The following is a 16,638-nucleotide window of genomic DNA, read 5'->3' on the forward strand; positions in this document are numbered from 1 at the left end:
ATCCTATCAGGACCAAGGACTTTAGTTCATTTACTACATATCTTGCACTGCTCCAGACTCTACAGGCTGTGAGCGCGGGTCTTCCACGACAAACCGAGGCGCGGACTACATTTGCAATTCATCGGGAATGGGAGGTTTTGCAACTGTTTCAGAAGTCCGACGCCCAGACCGCCGGGCATGAAGATACTAGTCTGGTGATCCGGGGAGAGATTGCCGACACCATGTGCGGCGCCTCGATCACATCCGACTCCGATCACATGGGGTTGTGTACAACTTCAAGACACTCAACCTCGAGAAGGATGTTCGGTAACTTGCTTTATAGTTGACCTCGTTTCTGCATTTTATCCCTATCAATAGCCAAGGGGCTTTGTGATGACCTATTGAGGGACACAGATATTTATCATGACTCAGAGTAGCCAAGCCCCGAACGGTGTCAAGGCGAATGGCGCCCATGCCAATGGCGTCTCGCACGAGCAAGACTATACACTGCAGGCAGAGGCTGCGCGCATCTTTCATCTAATTCTCAACCATCCACGACTTGATGCCCCTGCTGAGGTCAAGAAACACGCCCCCAAGGTCAAGTTCGTGGGCGATGAGACTCAGCCATTCTATCCTACACCCTACAAGGCAGCCGAGTCACAGGCCGCACTGAACGGCTACATGGGATTGTTGGCAAGTGCGATATCCAAGAAAAGATATGGAACTGATCAAGAAGTTGTGGTGGACGTGTGAGTCCTCCTGAGTCACATATCACTCGCCGAGTTACTGACATTGCTAACAGTGCTCATGCCATGATGAGTGGCCTAGCAGCCTTGTTTGTCCGTACTGAGGACGCCTGGCTGTCTGGAAATAAGCAGATGAATGCAGCAGCAGCACGATGGGACCATGGCCAGACCCGAGAGTTATACAGACAACTCGCCACGAACATTTACAAAGCCAAGGATGGAAGATTCTTCTCCCTTCATGGCAACATGAATCCCTCTCCACTACTTGAAATGTTGTGTCTTCCTCAACATAACGACAATAACCTCTCTTGGGAACAGATCCTCCAGATGTACATGGACCTCATTTCCCAACTTGACTCAAAGACCCTTGACGATTGGAGTAACAATATTTATCGCGTGCCTGGTACGATTTGTTACGAAGAGGATGAATTTTTGGCCTTGCCCCATGTTGGTGTGGCCCCGAATCAATGTTGAAGGATTCTGACTAGAGCACAGGGCAAAGCAATCAAAGATGAACCCATTTACAACATCATCAAGGACGAATACTGTGAGCAGCCTGCGGTGAGCTGGAGCGACCATCCAGTTCCGGATCCTACGGATAAGCGTCCACTCTCCGGCATAAAGGTACTCGAGCTTGCTAGGGCCATTGCTGCTCCGACTGTCGGTCGCGTTTGCTCTGCCCTAGGAGCCACTGTGATCCGTGTCAGCAGCGCAGCTAACACGGAGCTCCCAGTCACCTTGTTGGATGGCTGCATTGGCAAGATTAGTGTTGATATCGACCTGAAAACTCACGAAGGCCGCAAAAAGTTGATGGAACTGATCAAAGAAGCTGACGTTTTCATCGATGGGTATCGCCCGTCCGTCATGGAGCATCTGGGCTTTGGTCGCGACGCGGTCCTTGGATTAACTGCAGGGCGGGGTCGGGGAATTGTGTATGTGCAGGAGAATTGCTATGGCTGGAAGGGTCCTTGGAAGATTCGACCAGGTTGGGCGCAGATTGCAGACACAGTAAGTTATTGAGCCTTGTGGGTGGTTTTCCAGAGAGTTCGAGGCTAACCTGTTGCAGCTTGTTGGTATTGGGCTCGAGGTGGGACGATTCAATGGCTTCGACGAAGCTCATATTTTCCCCGGACCTAATGCAGACTATCTGTAAGTACTGCCTCTGCAACGCACACCTTCTCGCACGGCTTACATCATGATAGGACTGGCCACGCCGGAGCTTGTGGTGTGCTACACGCATTGTTGTTGCGGTCGACCCAAGGCGGATCTTACACAGTTCAGTGTGCCCTGGCTGTTTCAAATTTGCAGATGATGTCGTTCGGCAAGTATTCGGAGGCACAGCTCGAGAAACTCAAGGCTCGAAACCCTGAGCTCATCGGCCACATGCGTCATTACGACGAGATTGTCTCGCACGGCGTCAACCGACACGTCGTTCGCGGATTTATCGCTGATAGACCATTTGAGAAAGCGATCAAGAAAGAAAACTACGAGGTCATCAGCGGCGAACCATGGGGCTGGGAGGATGTGGAGGTCGTGAGGTTAGGCTTCTCGCTGACCAAGACGAACACCAAATTCCCACTTGGAGCTCATCCACCGGGTTATCATCTGCCCCAGTGGAAGGCAGCTAAGAACCCAGACTTCGAGCCATTGCCATCATGGAAGGCCCTGAAAGACCAAGCGTGAGCAGGGTAGAGTCAGTTAGTCCTTCGGTACGACCGTGTGGTGTTTAAACATGTTGTGATGAGGCTCAACCAATCATCATACGGTTGACGGAAAGTCTCATGGAATCATTCCGCACGCTTTGAAATGATAGGGAAGATTCTAGTATGTTGTTTCAGTGTATATATGCTCCTACATTCCAAGGATGTAGAAGAACAATAAGAATCAATACATGCTTCCACTGCCGGAATTCACAACAAAACAAAAATAGATCACACCTGCCCTACCTTTCAGTTATGCAGACAGATATCCGCAATAATTCCATGTCCATGATGTTCACGCATAGTGACAAGTCGAAAGACCTGAAGTGACAGGAATAAACCATGGCTGATGCATACCATTTTGCTTTTTTCCTACCGAGGATTTGGGCCTCCACCGGGGGCGTGCGGTGGCACTCGTCTCGAGGCAAGATTCTCTCCAGGTCGTTGGCAATCGGCGCTAGGGTCCGAGTTTGTCCGTCACTTTAGTAAAATGACCGTCAAATGGCAATAAATGACTGACAATAGATATTTGACGGACATCATCCCACTAGTCACCCTTAGAGGCTTGGCACAGCGCTAGATACCAGGGTACTTGGCGCCAAGTCTTCTTAAACCGATGTGTTTTGTAAACTACTTTAGGATACGTACCTTATCACGTCACATGACTATATTCATTAAGAAGGACCTATAAATTCAAGCTCCTAGCCATAAATGACAAAACGCTGTCATTTTAGAATAAATGACTGACTTCCATGGCGCCTACATAAATGACAGACATATCACGTCCTATCCATTACTTGATCCCTAATCGGCGCATATTCTCGGAGTTGGAGATGCATGTGGAATACTCCGATGCAATGGTCCTCGCCGCGCGCCATATCTGGAGCCCGTCGGCCCCACACAATTCGGCTCCGGACTGTGGCGGGGTACGGGGTAGAAATATCTATTCTACCCCGCGAATCGCTTCCTGTCAGGCCAACTCGTCCGACAAGGTCATGCTCTCCAATGTCCGACATAGCAGTAGGAGAAACAGGATCCCAAGCGGGAGGCTTGGGCCCTCAGGTGCCTACTCAACCGACACCTAAACCACGGTCTGCTGCCTCACACTACGATGGACCTTGTAGAACCGGTCATAGGTCAATAGCTGACGTGATGCGTACCAGTTTCCCTTGCAGTATCTGTGCAAGGACATTTCGGCGTCGGTGAGGCCTCCGTCCACAACTGAATCATCTCAAGCGTATTTCCCTTTGGTCGGTATTGACTGATGCACGTGCGACAATAGTGATGCTCTCCACCGTCATCTCGAAGTGCACAATGAAGGTCGCCCGCCACCAAAGTCGAGAAAAATGGCCTGCGTGCCGTGCATACGGTCGGGTCTCCTGAGCAACCTGAATGTAATCTAGACCGCGCTGATTCTTTGTCAGGTCCAAGATTCGATGTTTGAGAGAACGTCCATACTGCTCGTCGTGCCTGAAGCGGAGACTGCCTTGCGAGTATGAGGTGCCGCATAAACCAGGTACCCCCAACTCACTATCATCTTCATCAGCGCCCCGCGCTCAGTCCAAGTCTCCCGGTATCGACAGGGCCTTGCAAGACGATGCCCTACATGACGCGTTCATTCCAATGGCCAACTCAAACCCCTCGGCTGCTTCTGCTATCAACGAGTGCATGAGCTCTGTCACCACCACTGATCACATGACACTCGATGAAGGCTTCACCTTGCGGGGGACCGGACAAGCGCAGTCTCAGGCTCCCCCGGTGATAGACTTTTCGAGCATGTTCGCGGACAACAATTGTTTCAGTACACTGGACACAAATCTAGGATGGATCTTCAGCAACAACTTCGAGGACATCTTCGCCTCAATACCCCCATCACCTGGGGCAGCCGAACCAAAGGCAACGGTCGGCCTTCCCGTTGAGCGGCCAGAGCTGCAGAAGTTTCAGACCGGGGACCTACTTCTCAATGATCTTGACACCCAAATTGCCATCCCCGATTTGCCGCTGCCCACCCCTCGCGATAGATGCAGCCCCGATGATGCTTGGCCGATGGAGTGGCACGCATCGACTGAGCAACGTCTCGTCTTGCCCTCCTTGGGTCAATCCAGCGACGGTCAGCTTATTGAATTTGGGTCCTTCTACTCACTTTCCCCGATCACCGAGACAACAAGAGCGACCATGAGTGGAAGCATCCGAATCCCCCTGCAACGAATACCCTGGCAAGCTGTTTCACTGGCCAATTTCCCATCCAAGGAAAAGCTGGATCATTGCATTGACCTTTATTTCCGACACTTTGACTATGTGAGAAGACCGACGCAACGCTGCCTATCTACGCGGAGTGCTTGAAGACGTAATCGGACTAACCATCGAGCGTGTTTAGATTTTCCCAATCCTGCATCGCGCCACTTTTGACCCGGCTGAGTTCCCACTCCTGACATTGTCTGCAGCATGCATAGGTGCGTGCTACACTACCTTTTATGGAGCTCAAACTTTTTCCAATTCACTGTCGGAGTTGATCAGACGTCTTATCACCTTCATGGTATGTTTACTCCGTACTCAACCCTGTACAAGGAGGTTGACCTGATTATAATCTCCCCCGTCTCAGGCCGAGTATGATCAGAGATTTGTAAGGACGGAGTACTATGTTATTTCGCAGCTGCTCCAGAGCGTTCAAGGCTACTGCTGTGGAAGTCGACGCCTTTTCGAACTCAGTGAGTCAGCGCGCAGTGCTCTTGTCAACAACGCGAAAAACATGGGCCTATTTCGGTATCGAGTACCTCCTATCGACGAAAACCTCAATCTCGAGGGCCGCTGGCGTGAGTGGATCAGACAAGAAAGACTTCGACGGCTGGGGTGGGCTGTCTACGTTTGTCATTTCCTCAAGGCGAAGTTTTGTTTGTGTTTCTGACCCATACGTAGGAGCTTGATTCCTCCGTTAGTTATCTTCACAACAACCGACCATACCTCAGCAATGCGGACATTGACATGGAGATGCCCTCGGCTCCCGAACATTGGGAAGTACAATCCGCACAAGCTTGGGGTGCTTTGCACCCTTGGACAGGGCGTACACCAAGGCCCCTCAGGTTTCGACCTCTGATCAGGTCACTATTCGACGACACCGAGAGGGCTCTGGCAAAGCTCGACAGGTCTCATGACCGCATTGTTCTCCTCACGTTCGTGCAAATGATGTGGGGCGTCAAGGAAATGAAAGCGTCGCCCTTCGGCGACATGATTCCGGGCACTGTGCAAGCGTCTGAAGGACAGATGAAGCTCCAGGGTTTGATCGATCGATTTCTCTACCTACGCACCAATCCGGTCGCAGCCGCCACCCTGACCAGAAGAGAGCTTGCTTGCGCATTCAGGCAAGTCCAGATGATACATATGTCTCATCTCTACGCCGCCGGGGACTTGATGGACTGGCTCTATCCTCTATTACGGCGGGGCCCAGAATACGAGAGCGCCAAAGCTCGGATGATGAAATGGGCTTCCCAGGATGCCGTGCAGGTCCGCGAGGTGGCCTTTCACAGCTCCCAGACGCTTGCGGTGTTCAGAGAACATCAGGCCAATTTCCCCCACGAACCCTTCACCGCGTTTCACGCTGGCGCGGTCCTCTGGTGCGTGGCGGATCTCCTCCCGAAGAGCAGCTCGATGCATACGTCTCCTGGCATCCGTCTCGACCGACTCGTGAGCCATGAACGAGAGACAGTCGCTGTGAAAGAGTGGATCCAGACCGGAGGACCACAGGTCGTGAGCATCTATGGAGTTCCCAACCTGACTGCCAAGGATGGAAAAACCCAGGTCTTGGAGGAACTTGCCGCGCTGTTGAAACGCATGAAGCCATGGGGAATCGCTCACAACTTCCTCAAGGTCGTCACGCGCCTAATGGCCTTTCAAGCTTGCAATCTCGATACATGTCTCGGCGGTTAAAAGCTCATAAGACAACTCACACGACCTTGACTAATTCGTGCGCTATTTACTCCTGTACCAGAAAAGACAAAAGATGATTGCACCTCTCCCTGCTGCAATCATTGCCAGAATTCTTCGTAACGGCGTTCTAAATACTAAATATAAAATACTAGGTATAAACTAGTTTTAATATTAGTTATACTAAATAATTTCACGTATTTGAACCGTCTAGTTAAATTACAGTTCCAACGGGCCAGACACTTGGCCCTCGTATTCTAGATTATGCACAGAATCCAGTGGGGATATACGTAGCTGAAATTGATATAGATATAGTGTAATCCCAGTTTAGTTTAACACGGTCTTGTCATTCTAGAGAGATATTCACCCCTCTTCTTGAAATGGTCTAATTCAGTTTTTGCGCTTAGTATTGTGCCATGGCAACCTCGTGTGGAACGCCAAACGGGGTAGGAGTGTTCTGTCTGGCAATAAGGCGAGGTCAATCGGTCCATTTCTTGGGTCTGGAGCATTGCGGACTGTTGGGGAATGGAGTTGGTTCCAAAACCTGTTGTTTTCTTACAGTCTGGCTTTCCCTCCCTCCACATTTAACCAGGCCTCCCGGTCAAGAACCTTGTAGGTCCCACTCTCAAGATCAAGCCAGTACTTCAGCCCCACTGTTTTGTTCGGCTCGATGTTGCCCCAGTCGATGTCTTTGATGGAGGCTTTGGAGTGCTTGAAAGTGGCACCTACATCGGGGAGTTGATAACCCACGTTTATCAATCTCGGCGCGGCGTATCGAGGGACGCCTTTCTTCTTGATGTTCTGGTACAGGTTTTTCATGAAGGTGGATTCTCGTGCGGCAGCCTGCTGCTCCCCTACAAGCTTTAGAATTATCAGTGCAGCGCCTGTCTGTCCATCGTATTTCTCAAGCCTTTTGCCGACGACAACCACGTCTGCCACATCAGGGAGCTCGCCGATATGATTGGCGATCTCGTTTGCAGACACATTTTCTCCCATCCACCGGTATGTGTCCCCGATGCGGTCGACAAATCGTACCCAGTTGGTAGTCTCCTCGACGAGAAGATCACCGCTTCGCTGCCAGAGATCTCCTTTCTCGAAGACGTCTCTCAGCATCTTCTTCTCTGTAGCCTCCTCGTCGCCATAGTAGTTTGTGTAAGTGTCCAAGGATTTAACTCTTCCGATTGCTTCGCCAGGCTCGCCCTTCTGTGCGATGATGCAGAATCCCGTTTTGGGATCACGGTATGGCATTTCCGTGTCGTAGTCAAACTTGACGATCCGTTGATCACTAGAGAGAAATTTCCTGCGAATCAGCCCTGCGTAGCCGACTTTCCCGGCACCCGGCGTCGATCTTCGATGAATGTTCTCGTAAGAAACCAGCCCTTCGCTCGATCGGTAAACTTCTCGGACTTCGGGGATGTTGAAGCGGTGCTGAAATGCAATCCATACATCTTTTTGTAAGCCATTGCCCAAGGCGACAGTTACGTTGTGGTTGCGGTCATACTCGCCAGGTGGAGTGGCTAGTAGAAACCGGAGAAGTTCGCCGACGTAGAGAATTCGCGTAGCCCGCGCTTGGTGAACCTCTTTGAAAAATCCTCTGGCAGAGAATTTTCGACCTAGACAGAAGCAGCCGCTGTTTCCTACCGAGGCGATGATACCTCCGAAGACAGTCGTTCCGTGGAAAAGCGGCATACATGAATAGACCCGAAGGGGAGAAAGGTACTTTTTCGGATTCGAGGCATCTTTGGAATTGGTGCATGCTACTACAGTGGCAAGGGCGTTCTTGATGTTACAGGCTTTCGGGTATCCCGTGGTTCCTGACGTGAAAACCAAGACTCCAGGGGATGCAAGAGTGGCCGGTGGCGGTGTCGGAAGGGGAGGTTGGGAACTAGGATCCTGGTGCGGAAAATCCATGACATCGCAGGCGGGAGTTTCGTAGGGACGAAACGTGCCGAGATTCAGGCAGGCAACTGTTACTGGCGTTTCGAGACATTTCAGTGCTGCAGCAACATGCGGTGCAATATTAGGAGAGGTGATAACGACCTTTGAGCCTGGGCGTCGAATGCAGTGAAGCAAGGTCTCATCTACGCATCAGACGAGAGCTTAGCGGTTGGTGCAAATACATGCTGCCGTCCCAGTGAGTCTTACCTCTCAGGGAATTGTTGACCAAAGCTGGAGCAGCACCCAGTTTGGTGATCGCGTAGATGATGAAGATCATCTCCGGACAATTGGTCATGAAGACGGTCACAATGTCTCCTCCACTGATCCCCAGCCCATAGTAGAGGCCGACTGCGAGCTCGTCGACTGTTCGCTTCAAAGAGCTGTAGGTCCAGGTCCTGCCTTCGAACCAAAGCGCGTCGTTCACAGGATTGGCAAGCTCGAGGACTCGGTACAGATTTGCTGAATTCGACCCCAGCTTTGCGAGATATTTTGCATATCGCCTTCCAAATTCCTGTGCCTTCCGGTAACTTGCGATGTCGCGACTCACACCCAGTTTGTGGTCGAGGTAGTACAGGGATGCGGCTGCCACACCGGACGTTGCGAGCATGGCCATCCTGACCACCAATCGGGAGATCCAATGACCAGAGAGAGAGTCAAGGCGACGAGAAATGGGGGTTATGACAAGTTGTGAGATTCAGAGGCCTGTTTTGAAGGTTGTGAAACCTGGTCAAGCAGTTGATTTAGGCTCTAGGATCTATAACCTTCTTACCACAACCGCTCCGAGGTGAAATCCGGAGTAAAACGAGGGCAAGCCTCGGATTCTGGCCATTCATGGAGATGATTAAGCGAGAATCTTTATTTCTCTGAATCAGGCTCCGAGTAATTAATGGATAGCATCGGATTTCCTGGGATGCATGCGGGTAACTGTCCGACCCAATAGCAACTTGTGGGTGTTCGAACGCCTGTCTTCGCATATTTCACCAACGTTGACGTTCGTCGTTGCTGACCTCTTCCTAGCCGTTGGAACAGATTTACACTCTCATCTTTTTTTCTGAGCTGAAGGACGCAAATAGTCTTGTTTCCCGGGGTTCTAGACTACACTGCCATTACTTAAATTTCAAACGTCACAGAACACTTCCCCAAAACCGCCACAATGGCACCTTGTCAGCAAATCAAGACAACAGCGACCGATCTTCTCAAAGTCCGGCAACCGACCCTGCTGACTGGAATGAATGTTGCAGCCAGTCCCAAACTTGCAGCCGCTGTCACCAATGCCGGTGGACTTGGTGTCATTGGTGGTGTGAGGAAGTTTTTCTCCGAGGCTTTCTTGTTCAGCGACTCATGCCATCTTAGGTCAGCCACAACCCGAAGATATTGCGGAAGCAAATCAAAGAGGGCAAAGGTCATCTGAAGCGCAGGAATGCGCCATTTGGTGTTGATCTATTCTTGCCTTAAGTTGGCCGTAGCGCTAGGAAAACGAAGGAAGAACCAGTCCGTGTGTGTCACGGTCTTGAGACGGAAGCTGATCTTGTGCAGCAAGGACTACACGAAAGGCAAGCTCAAGGAGATGATTGACATCATCATCGAGACCGGGACAAAGCTCTTTGGTAGAAAACCATATCTCGTGCGCAACATCCATTTCTGACAGGTCCCTAGTCTGCGCTGTCGGTATTTCCCCGGTTGAGGTTGTCGAGAAGTTGCACAAGCACGGAACTCTCTACATGGTGCGCCGAGACTGAAGATTCTGAAACCGGGAAACCAAAAGACGAATTGCCTTGGATGCACAGAACGTAATTGGTCACCCAAAGAACATTTATAGGTGTCTCGAACGAGGAGTGGACTTGCTTTGCTCCCAAGGTAGTGAAGCAGGCGGTCGTACGGTGACGGTGCTAACACTGACTTAGTTCTGAACTGAGGCGGATATGCACAAAGGGCGACATTCCGACGAGCATTCTCATCCCAGCCGTAGCAGACATTCTTCACAAGGAACCACCTCCAAGTATACCGGCAAGGCGGTTCAACTTGTGGCTGCCAGCGGCATGTATAGCGGTCGAAAGGTCGCTAGGCTGGTCAATAAGAGGAAGAGTGCAAAGGTGATTGTGGATGATGGCGTGTCTACCCCGTGGGGAATCAATGGGATGATTGTTCCTAAGAGTAGACTATAGAAATATGCTACAGTACGTGTGCAGGAATGGCATGGCATAGTTTGATGCGTGCACCTGTGAGACGCATTTCAGATGCCGAGATAAGTCTATGGGCAACCTAATCACTCACTAGGTCCATCCGTCCTGCAATTCTAGCCTGCTTGAACAGCTTGTATAACGACCATAAGATGCACAAGATGGTCCGATCAAAACCTTGTCGCTCCGGCTCGTAAATACCTCCCATCGGACACATTCAAGACAACTCGGCGAAGACAATATACCTCGGTTCTTTGCTACTGCGATCCCTACAATATTCTTTGTTCGTCCGCTGTTTTAATGTTTACTTCTATTTATTCATTGCCAGTCCCTAATCCGCTGATCCTTTGCAACAGTGGTGGGACACTCGCTCTACACTCCATTGTCTCGGATTTCTGTTCTTTTTACCGGCAGAACGGCCGGCCGTGAACTGTTTGTCCCTAGGTTTAGCGATGTGTTCACCCAGAACGTGAATTTACATGTGCCAGAAGGATCTCATTCCACAACAACTTGACCTCACCATGGCCCAGCAGATTTGTTTCGACGGGCTAGCCGTTGTCGTCACTGGCGCCAGCAGGGGCATCGGCAGAGCTTACGCTTTGTTCTTTGCATCAAGAGGAGGAATGGTCGTTGTCAACGACTTTGGCGGCTCCCTGAAGGGCGAAGGTACCAGCGCAAAGGTAGGTCTGCTACACCTTTTCATCCTCCATGAGAATCCTTGAACTCTACTGATGCCAGACAGGCCGCGGATATGGTAGTAGAAGAGATTAGAGCAGCTGGTGGCACCGCTGTCGCCAACTACGACAGTGTTGAAAATGGCGAAAGGATTATCGAGACAGCAATCAACGCCTTCGGCCGTGTCGATGTCCTCATCAACAATGCCGGCATTCTTCGCGATGTCAGCTTCGAAAACATGAAAGATTCCGATTGGGACCACGTTATCTCTGTTCACCTTAACGGCGTCTTTAAGTGTTCAAGAGCTGCCTGGGTACATTTCAGGCGACAAAATTATGGCCGGATTATCAATACCACGTCTGCTGCCGGTCTCTTTGGTAGCTTCGGTCAAACGAACTACTCAGCTGCAAAGCTTGCCCAGGTCGGTTTGACCAAATCACTCGCAAAAGAAGGCGTGAAGTACAATATTTTGTGCAATGCTATTGCCCCAGTTGCCGCTAGCCGGATGACTGAGACCATCATGAACCCCGATCTCTTAGAGAATCTCAGACCCGACTGGGTTGTTCCTCTCGTTGCAGTTTTGGCATCCGCGAAGTCAAAGGAAAGCGGGTCAGTCTTCGAAGTCGGTGCAGGACGTGTTGCAAAGTTCCGATGGGAGCGTTCACAAGGCCTCCTACTCAAGACTGACGAGACATATACCGCGGGGGCGATCCTCAAGAGGTGGCCCGAGGTGATGAATTTCACCAGTGCGGATCATCCAACCGGCCTTGCTGACATGGTTGCCAAAGTGAAGCAGGCTCAAGATTTGCCAAAGAGCCAGTCCAATAAGGAGATTAGGCTGGATGGCAAAGTAGCTCTAGTTACAGGTGGTGGGACAGGGTAAGCATCTCTTGCCGCATTTCTATTTGTCATTGACTTCTATCTAACTCTTTCAGCCTGGGTCGGATTTATTCGTTGGCTCTCGCGAAACTTGGCGCATCGGTCGTTGTAAACGATATGGCCAATGCCGAGAATGTAACGAACGAGATCAAAGCTTCTGGCGGAAAGGCTACAGCGAACAGCTCGTCCGTGGAGGACGGGGCATCGGTGGTCAAGACCGCAATCGACATTTACAACAGAATCGACATCTTGATCAACAACGCTGGGATAGTAAGAGACAGGTCGTTTGCGAACATGAGTGATCAAGAATGGCATGCTGTCATTGACGTGCACTTGCGAGGAACGTACAGCGTCACCAAAGCAGCGTACCCCTATATGCTGAAGCAACGATTCGGTCGGATTGTGAATACCACCAGCCCGAGTGGCATCTATGGTAACTTTGGACAGGCGAACTACTCGTCGGCGGTAAGGATGAAATAGGCAAATAATCTTGGGAGTATTACTAACGCTTACCTAGAAAGCTGGCATTCTAGGCTTCAGTCAGGCTCTCGCCCTTGAGGGTATGAAAAACAATATCCTTGTTAACACCATTGCACCAAACGCCGGTACTCAGATGTCTAAGGGTGTTCTTCCGAAGGAACTGTATGACGCCTTTAAACCGGAATATATTGTTCCCCTGGTCACCTTACTATCTTCGGATGCAAGTGTCAACCCCCCAATCACTGGCATGCTATTTGAAGTCGGTAGCGGATGGCAAGCCCGAACGAGATGGCAAAGATCTGGGGGCCACAACTTCCCTCTAGATACGAAGTTAACCCCAGAGCAAGTCGTTGAGAAGTGGTCTGAGATTATAGCATTTGACGGGCGGGCTGATAACCCGGAAAGTGGAGCTGATGCAGTAGCAAAATTTATAGCTCACGCCGGAAGTAAACCCAGCGCCTCACTCAGCAAGACGGATTATTTATCGCTCATCGAAGCCGCGAAGAAGGCGAAACCGATACCGACAGAGTTTACCTATACGGATCGCGATGTGATCCTCTATAACCTCTCGCTCAACGCAAACGCCTCACAGCTTTCTCTGGTATACGAAAACGACAAAAATTTCCAGCCATTACCAACCTTCGGCGTCATCCCCTTCTTTAGCGCCGTTACACCATTTAAGTTGGAGGACCTTGTGCCCCCGTACTCGCCGAGTATGTCGCTCCATGGGGGTCAATATCTAGAGATCCGAAGGTTCCCTATTCCGACGTCGGTAAAGACTGTGTCTTATCGCAAGCTAGTTGAAGTCGTCGATAAGGTCAAATCCACTGTTATAGCCTTAGCCACGGTAACTCAGGATGCAAAGACCGGAGAGGATCTCTTCTACAATGAATCGACCCTCTTTATCCGTGGTGTGGGCAACTTTGGTGGACAGAAGAAAGTGAGCCTACGAGGAAATGCTACGACAGACTTTATGCCGCCGCGGCGCGCACCTGACGTGGTTGTGGAGGAGAAGACGAGCAGAGATCAAGCCGCCCTCTACCGCCTCAATGGGGACAGAAATCCTCTTCATATTGATCCTGAATTCAGCAGTGCTGGTGGATGGAAGGACCCAATTCTACACGGCCTCTGCTCGTTCGGGATCAGTGGTAAACACATTAAGCAAAAGTTCGGCTTGTTCAAGAACATTAAAGTTCGCTTTGCAGGGGCTGTGGTTCCAGGACAGACATTGTTGACGGAGATGTGGAAGGAAGGAAACATCATTGTCTTCCAAACTCGAGTCAAGGAAACTAGAAAGTTGGCGATCGCGGATGCTGGCGCGGAACTGGTTGGAGCGCAACGTCCGAACTTGTAATCATCGTTGAAGCGTGAGAGATAGATGGAGAATCAGAATGAAATACTTTCTACACATCAAGGGAAAGCGTCAGTCTTAGTTGACGCAGGTGCTCACCATCAAAACAGTGCAGTCCCCTCTCAATCATCTCCCAGACCAGTCATCCGTCTTCGTGATATCGATGTATACACGATCTATGATTCTTTTGCTCTGAGACATATTACAAAGATAAGGGTGGCAGCGCTGATGGCAAGCTACAGTCCTCATGAGACCCACGTGGATATAGAAAATCCGAACAACGGATAGACATTGCTAAGTTGTTTCTCCTTACAGATTTCTAGGTGTCCAAGATTTGCCATGATTTCAAGGCGCCGTTCGCTTCTCTGAGTCCTTTCTCAACGGCTGCTGCTTTGATGTATACAAGAGAAGCAACAAGTCCTCATGACATGGGCCATTGGCCAATCTAGAAACAGACTCTTTAGCGAATAGCTCAGGACTTGCAAAATGCAGCCTGCATCAGCATCTTGAAAATCTTCAGATCCTCCGCGGCATCCTCCAGCGTGGTCTTAGGACGCTTGTCCTCCGTAATGGAGTTGTACCAGGCCTTCAACTCGAGCGTGTAGTTGTCCTCGTATGTCTCTCTGACAATTCTCTCCTGGTATGCAGTTTGTCCATTCCGGCCGGTAATTCTCTCTCTAACCTTCATCATCGTCGGCAATCCTTTGATATATGGCTGTTCATACTTCACCTGTACGATTTTGTCCTTGGTATAGATCTCGATATGCGTGTCAAAGTCGGGCACGGAGTTCATCCCGGACTCATATGTGACAGAAAAGCCGTCATATTCAAGGATCGCAGACCAGATCGGAGGCTTTAAGTGCGCTCCTGCCACAGCCCGTGGCAATCCAAGCGATTCTCGCATTGCTGACAGGTCGTGTGTCCCTAGTGCACCGAGCCAGAAAAGAATGGTCCTGGTTTGGTCGTTAACGGGCACTCCGAACTCAGCCAGCGCCTGGTCTTTCATATCGATGTCTTTCTCCAGCAACTCTTTCCTGACGGCCGGAGAGATGTCGTTGAACCGCTTGGGGAACATGCCGGATTGCTTGACATAGTCCGAATTTTGCCCCATGATGGCGCGGATTCGGGCATATTGAATCTGGCTCCGATCGCCAACTTCCTCGAGAGCGGAGAGAAAGGCGGGTGCATAACGGCGCATGTATGCCACGAATATCGAGCATTTTGACTTTTGCTCAGCCTCGGTCAGAATTGCGATGTCCCGGAAGTTATAGGTGACGGGTTTTTCGACGCAAACATGCTTATTGTTTTGCAACGCAAGGGTCATGTGGATTGTATGGAGAGCCGAGTTGCTGCATATGATGACACCGTCGACGTCCGGAGAGGAACAAATTTCCATCGCAGATGTGGTGAGTTTAGGCGTGGGCTTAATAAGACGGCTGCAGTACTGGAGCACATTTTGCGAGACATCACAGAGTGCTGTGATACGGAAGTAATCGGTGAGTACTGTTAAAACGGGAAGATGAACTACCTGAGTACTTCATCAGACAGTTTGAGATAGGAACGGTCGTTTTGGACCCATACCTGCATCAGTTCACCACAGCCGATTACGCCGACACGGATGACTTTGTTCTCTTGATTCGCGGACATCTTGTTCGGCCAGGCTGTGCCCGTTTGTTCGAAAATGTTTATTGCGACTTGGGAAAGCTAGCCTCTTTAACCGTAGGAACATATTCAACCTTTTTATCCGTCTTTGTTGGACCTGGTTTTACTAATCTTTGTCCGAATCCGAAACTTGTGGAATTGTTGCAAGGCCGAGGCAATGAATGCTCGGCCAAGTCGTCGGGAGTCGCGGTGGGTCTCGGAGAACACGAGTGTGAGTAATGGGTGCAATCTTGGTCCTGGGCCCCCAACCGGAGTTTGAGATCGTATATCTAACGCTCTGCTATCCATCAACTACCCCGTTGAGCCGAACCCATGTACTATTGATTCCAATGGATTTGTGACCTGGTGCAATAAATGCAGCTCAAGGTAAAGCAGCTTCAAATAATTTCGCAAGAATTATGCTGTGTCATGGAGGTTCTGCTTTGGTCTTACATCAATATCGAACCTTCTACGAACAGAAGTTCAAGAATCAAGTAGGAGTACTGTAGCCCAACACCAAGAAGTATTGTAACTCCACAGACTCTTACAATTTACCTTGCCTTGCACTGTGGTTTTCTGGTCGAAGGCAGAAATTCTGAGCCCCTTTTGGCAATTCTCTCCTACTAAACGCACCTAGGTAAATTTTCTGCATGAACGTTCTTCCCGCCCCAAAAGCCCACAGCACTCACCGCTGTGGGTAGACCGTCCCTCGTGGCAATACTTACATCCGGGAAGTTCGTTGCCATCCCTGCAGCCACTCTCACAGCAGTCTCAACGACGCCGTTGTCATCCTCCACCTAAGCACCTCCCCTGTGCCAAGATTTCCTCCGGTACTAAGGCCTGTGTCGGTTGCTCTTTGGCGACTAATTTTTGCAAACAAGCCTGGGAAGATTCCCGCCGAGACATATGAAGCCGAGTTTGACACCTTGGACGGCAAGGCTGGCGTTGGTGGATGCACGAATATGTCATCGTTGATTATCATCTCAGCCGGGCCGCCAATACGAAGCCCATCAAGAGCGGCGGTAATGGGCCTCCTGCCCGTAGCAAGCTTAGACCATCAAGACCCGTTGGTTGATAACATGCCTCGCTTATCTTGGGAATGGTGTCCTATTCTAAGACTTGTTAACACTCCGTACTCAAACATGATG

At 50.4% G+C, this 16,638-nt stretch overlaps 6 protein-coding genes across 6 annotated transcripts; 4 read left to right on the top strand and 2 right to left on the bottom strand.

Moving 5' to 3' along the window:
• Positions 1 to 402: 402 nt before the first annotated feature.
• A1O9_12716 (uncharacterized protein) lies at positions 403 to 2,408 on the top strand (the record flags this gene model as incomplete). Its single annotated transcript, XM_013398349.1, has 5 exons — positions 403 to 728; positions 782 to 1,172; positions 1,221 to 1,733; positions 1,792 to 1,874; positions 1,928 to 2,408. The coding sequence occupies 5 exons, from the start codon at positions 403 to 405 to the stop codon at positions 2,406 to 2,408; spliced, it is 1,794 nt and encodes a 597-aa protein (XP_013253803.1).
• A 1,331-nt stretch (positions 2,409 to 3,739) lies between these two features.
• Positions 3,740 to 6,349, top strand: A1O9_12717 (uncharacterized protein; the record flags this gene model as incomplete). The annotated part of the gene is made up of 5 exons (XM_013398350.1): positions 3,740 to 3,780; positions 3,850 to 4,723; positions 4,803 to 4,961; positions 5,028 to 5,288; positions 5,342 to 6,349. The coding sequence occupies 5 exons, from the start codon at positions 3,740 to 3,742 to the stop codon at positions 6,347 to 6,349; spliced, it is 2,343 nt and encodes a 780-aa protein (XP_013253804.1).
• Positions 6,350 to 6,901: 552 nt separating this feature from the next.
• On the bottom strand, positions 6,902 to 8,897 carry A1O9_12718 (uncharacterized protein; the record flags this gene model as incomplete). The annotated part of the gene is made up of 2 exons (XM_013398351.1): positions 6,902 to 8,427; positions 8,492 to 8,897. 2 exons carry the CDS (start codon positions 8,895 to 8,897, stop codon positions 6,902 to 6,904), a joined length of 1,932 nt encoding a protein of 643 aa, XP_013253805.1.
• A 540-nt stretch (positions 8,898 to 9,437) lies between these two features.
• A1O9_12719 (uncharacterized protein) lies at positions 9,438 to 9,929 on the top strand (the record flags this gene model as incomplete). Its single annotated transcript, XM_013398352.1, has 2 exons — positions 9,438 to 9,582; positions 9,751 to 9,929. 2 exons carry the CDS (start codon positions 9,438 to 9,440, stop codon positions 9,927 to 9,929), a joined length of 324 nt encoding a protein of 107 aa, XP_013253806.1.
• Positions 9,930 to 10,985: 1,056 nt separating this feature from the next.
• On the top strand, positions 10,986 to 13,852 carry A1O9_12720 (peroxisomal multifunctional beta-oxidation protein (MFP); the record flags this gene model as incomplete). The annotated part of the gene is made up of 4 exons (XM_013398353.1): positions 10,986 to 11,144; positions 11,207 to 12,018; positions 12,075 to 12,483; positions 12,536 to 13,852. The coding sequence occupies 4 exons, from the start codon at positions 10,986 to 10,988 to the stop codon at positions 13,850 to 13,852; spliced, it is 2,697 nt and encodes an 898-aa protein (XP_013253807.1).
• Positions 13,853 to 14,321: 469 nt separating this feature from the next.
• On the bottom strand, positions 14,322 to 15,496 carry A1O9_12721 (uncharacterized protein; the record flags this gene model as incomplete). Its single annotated transcript, XM_013398354.1, has 2 exons — positions 14,322 to 15,377; positions 15,431 to 15,496. The coding sequence occupies 2 exons, from the start codon at positions 15,494 to 15,496 to the stop codon at positions 14,322 to 14,324; spliced, it is 1,122 nt and encodes a 373-aa protein (XP_013253808.1).
• Positions 15,497 to 16,638: the final 1,142 nt, after the last annotated feature.

This window comes from Exophiala aquamarina (genome assembly GCF_000709125.1).
Source record: "Exophiala aquamarina CBS 119918 chromosome Unknown aczIA-supercont1.26, whole genome shotgun sequence".
Lineage (NCBI taxonomy): Eukaryota > Fungi > Ascomycota > Eurotiomycetes > Chaetothyriales > Herpotrichiellaceae > Exophiala > Exophiala aquamarina.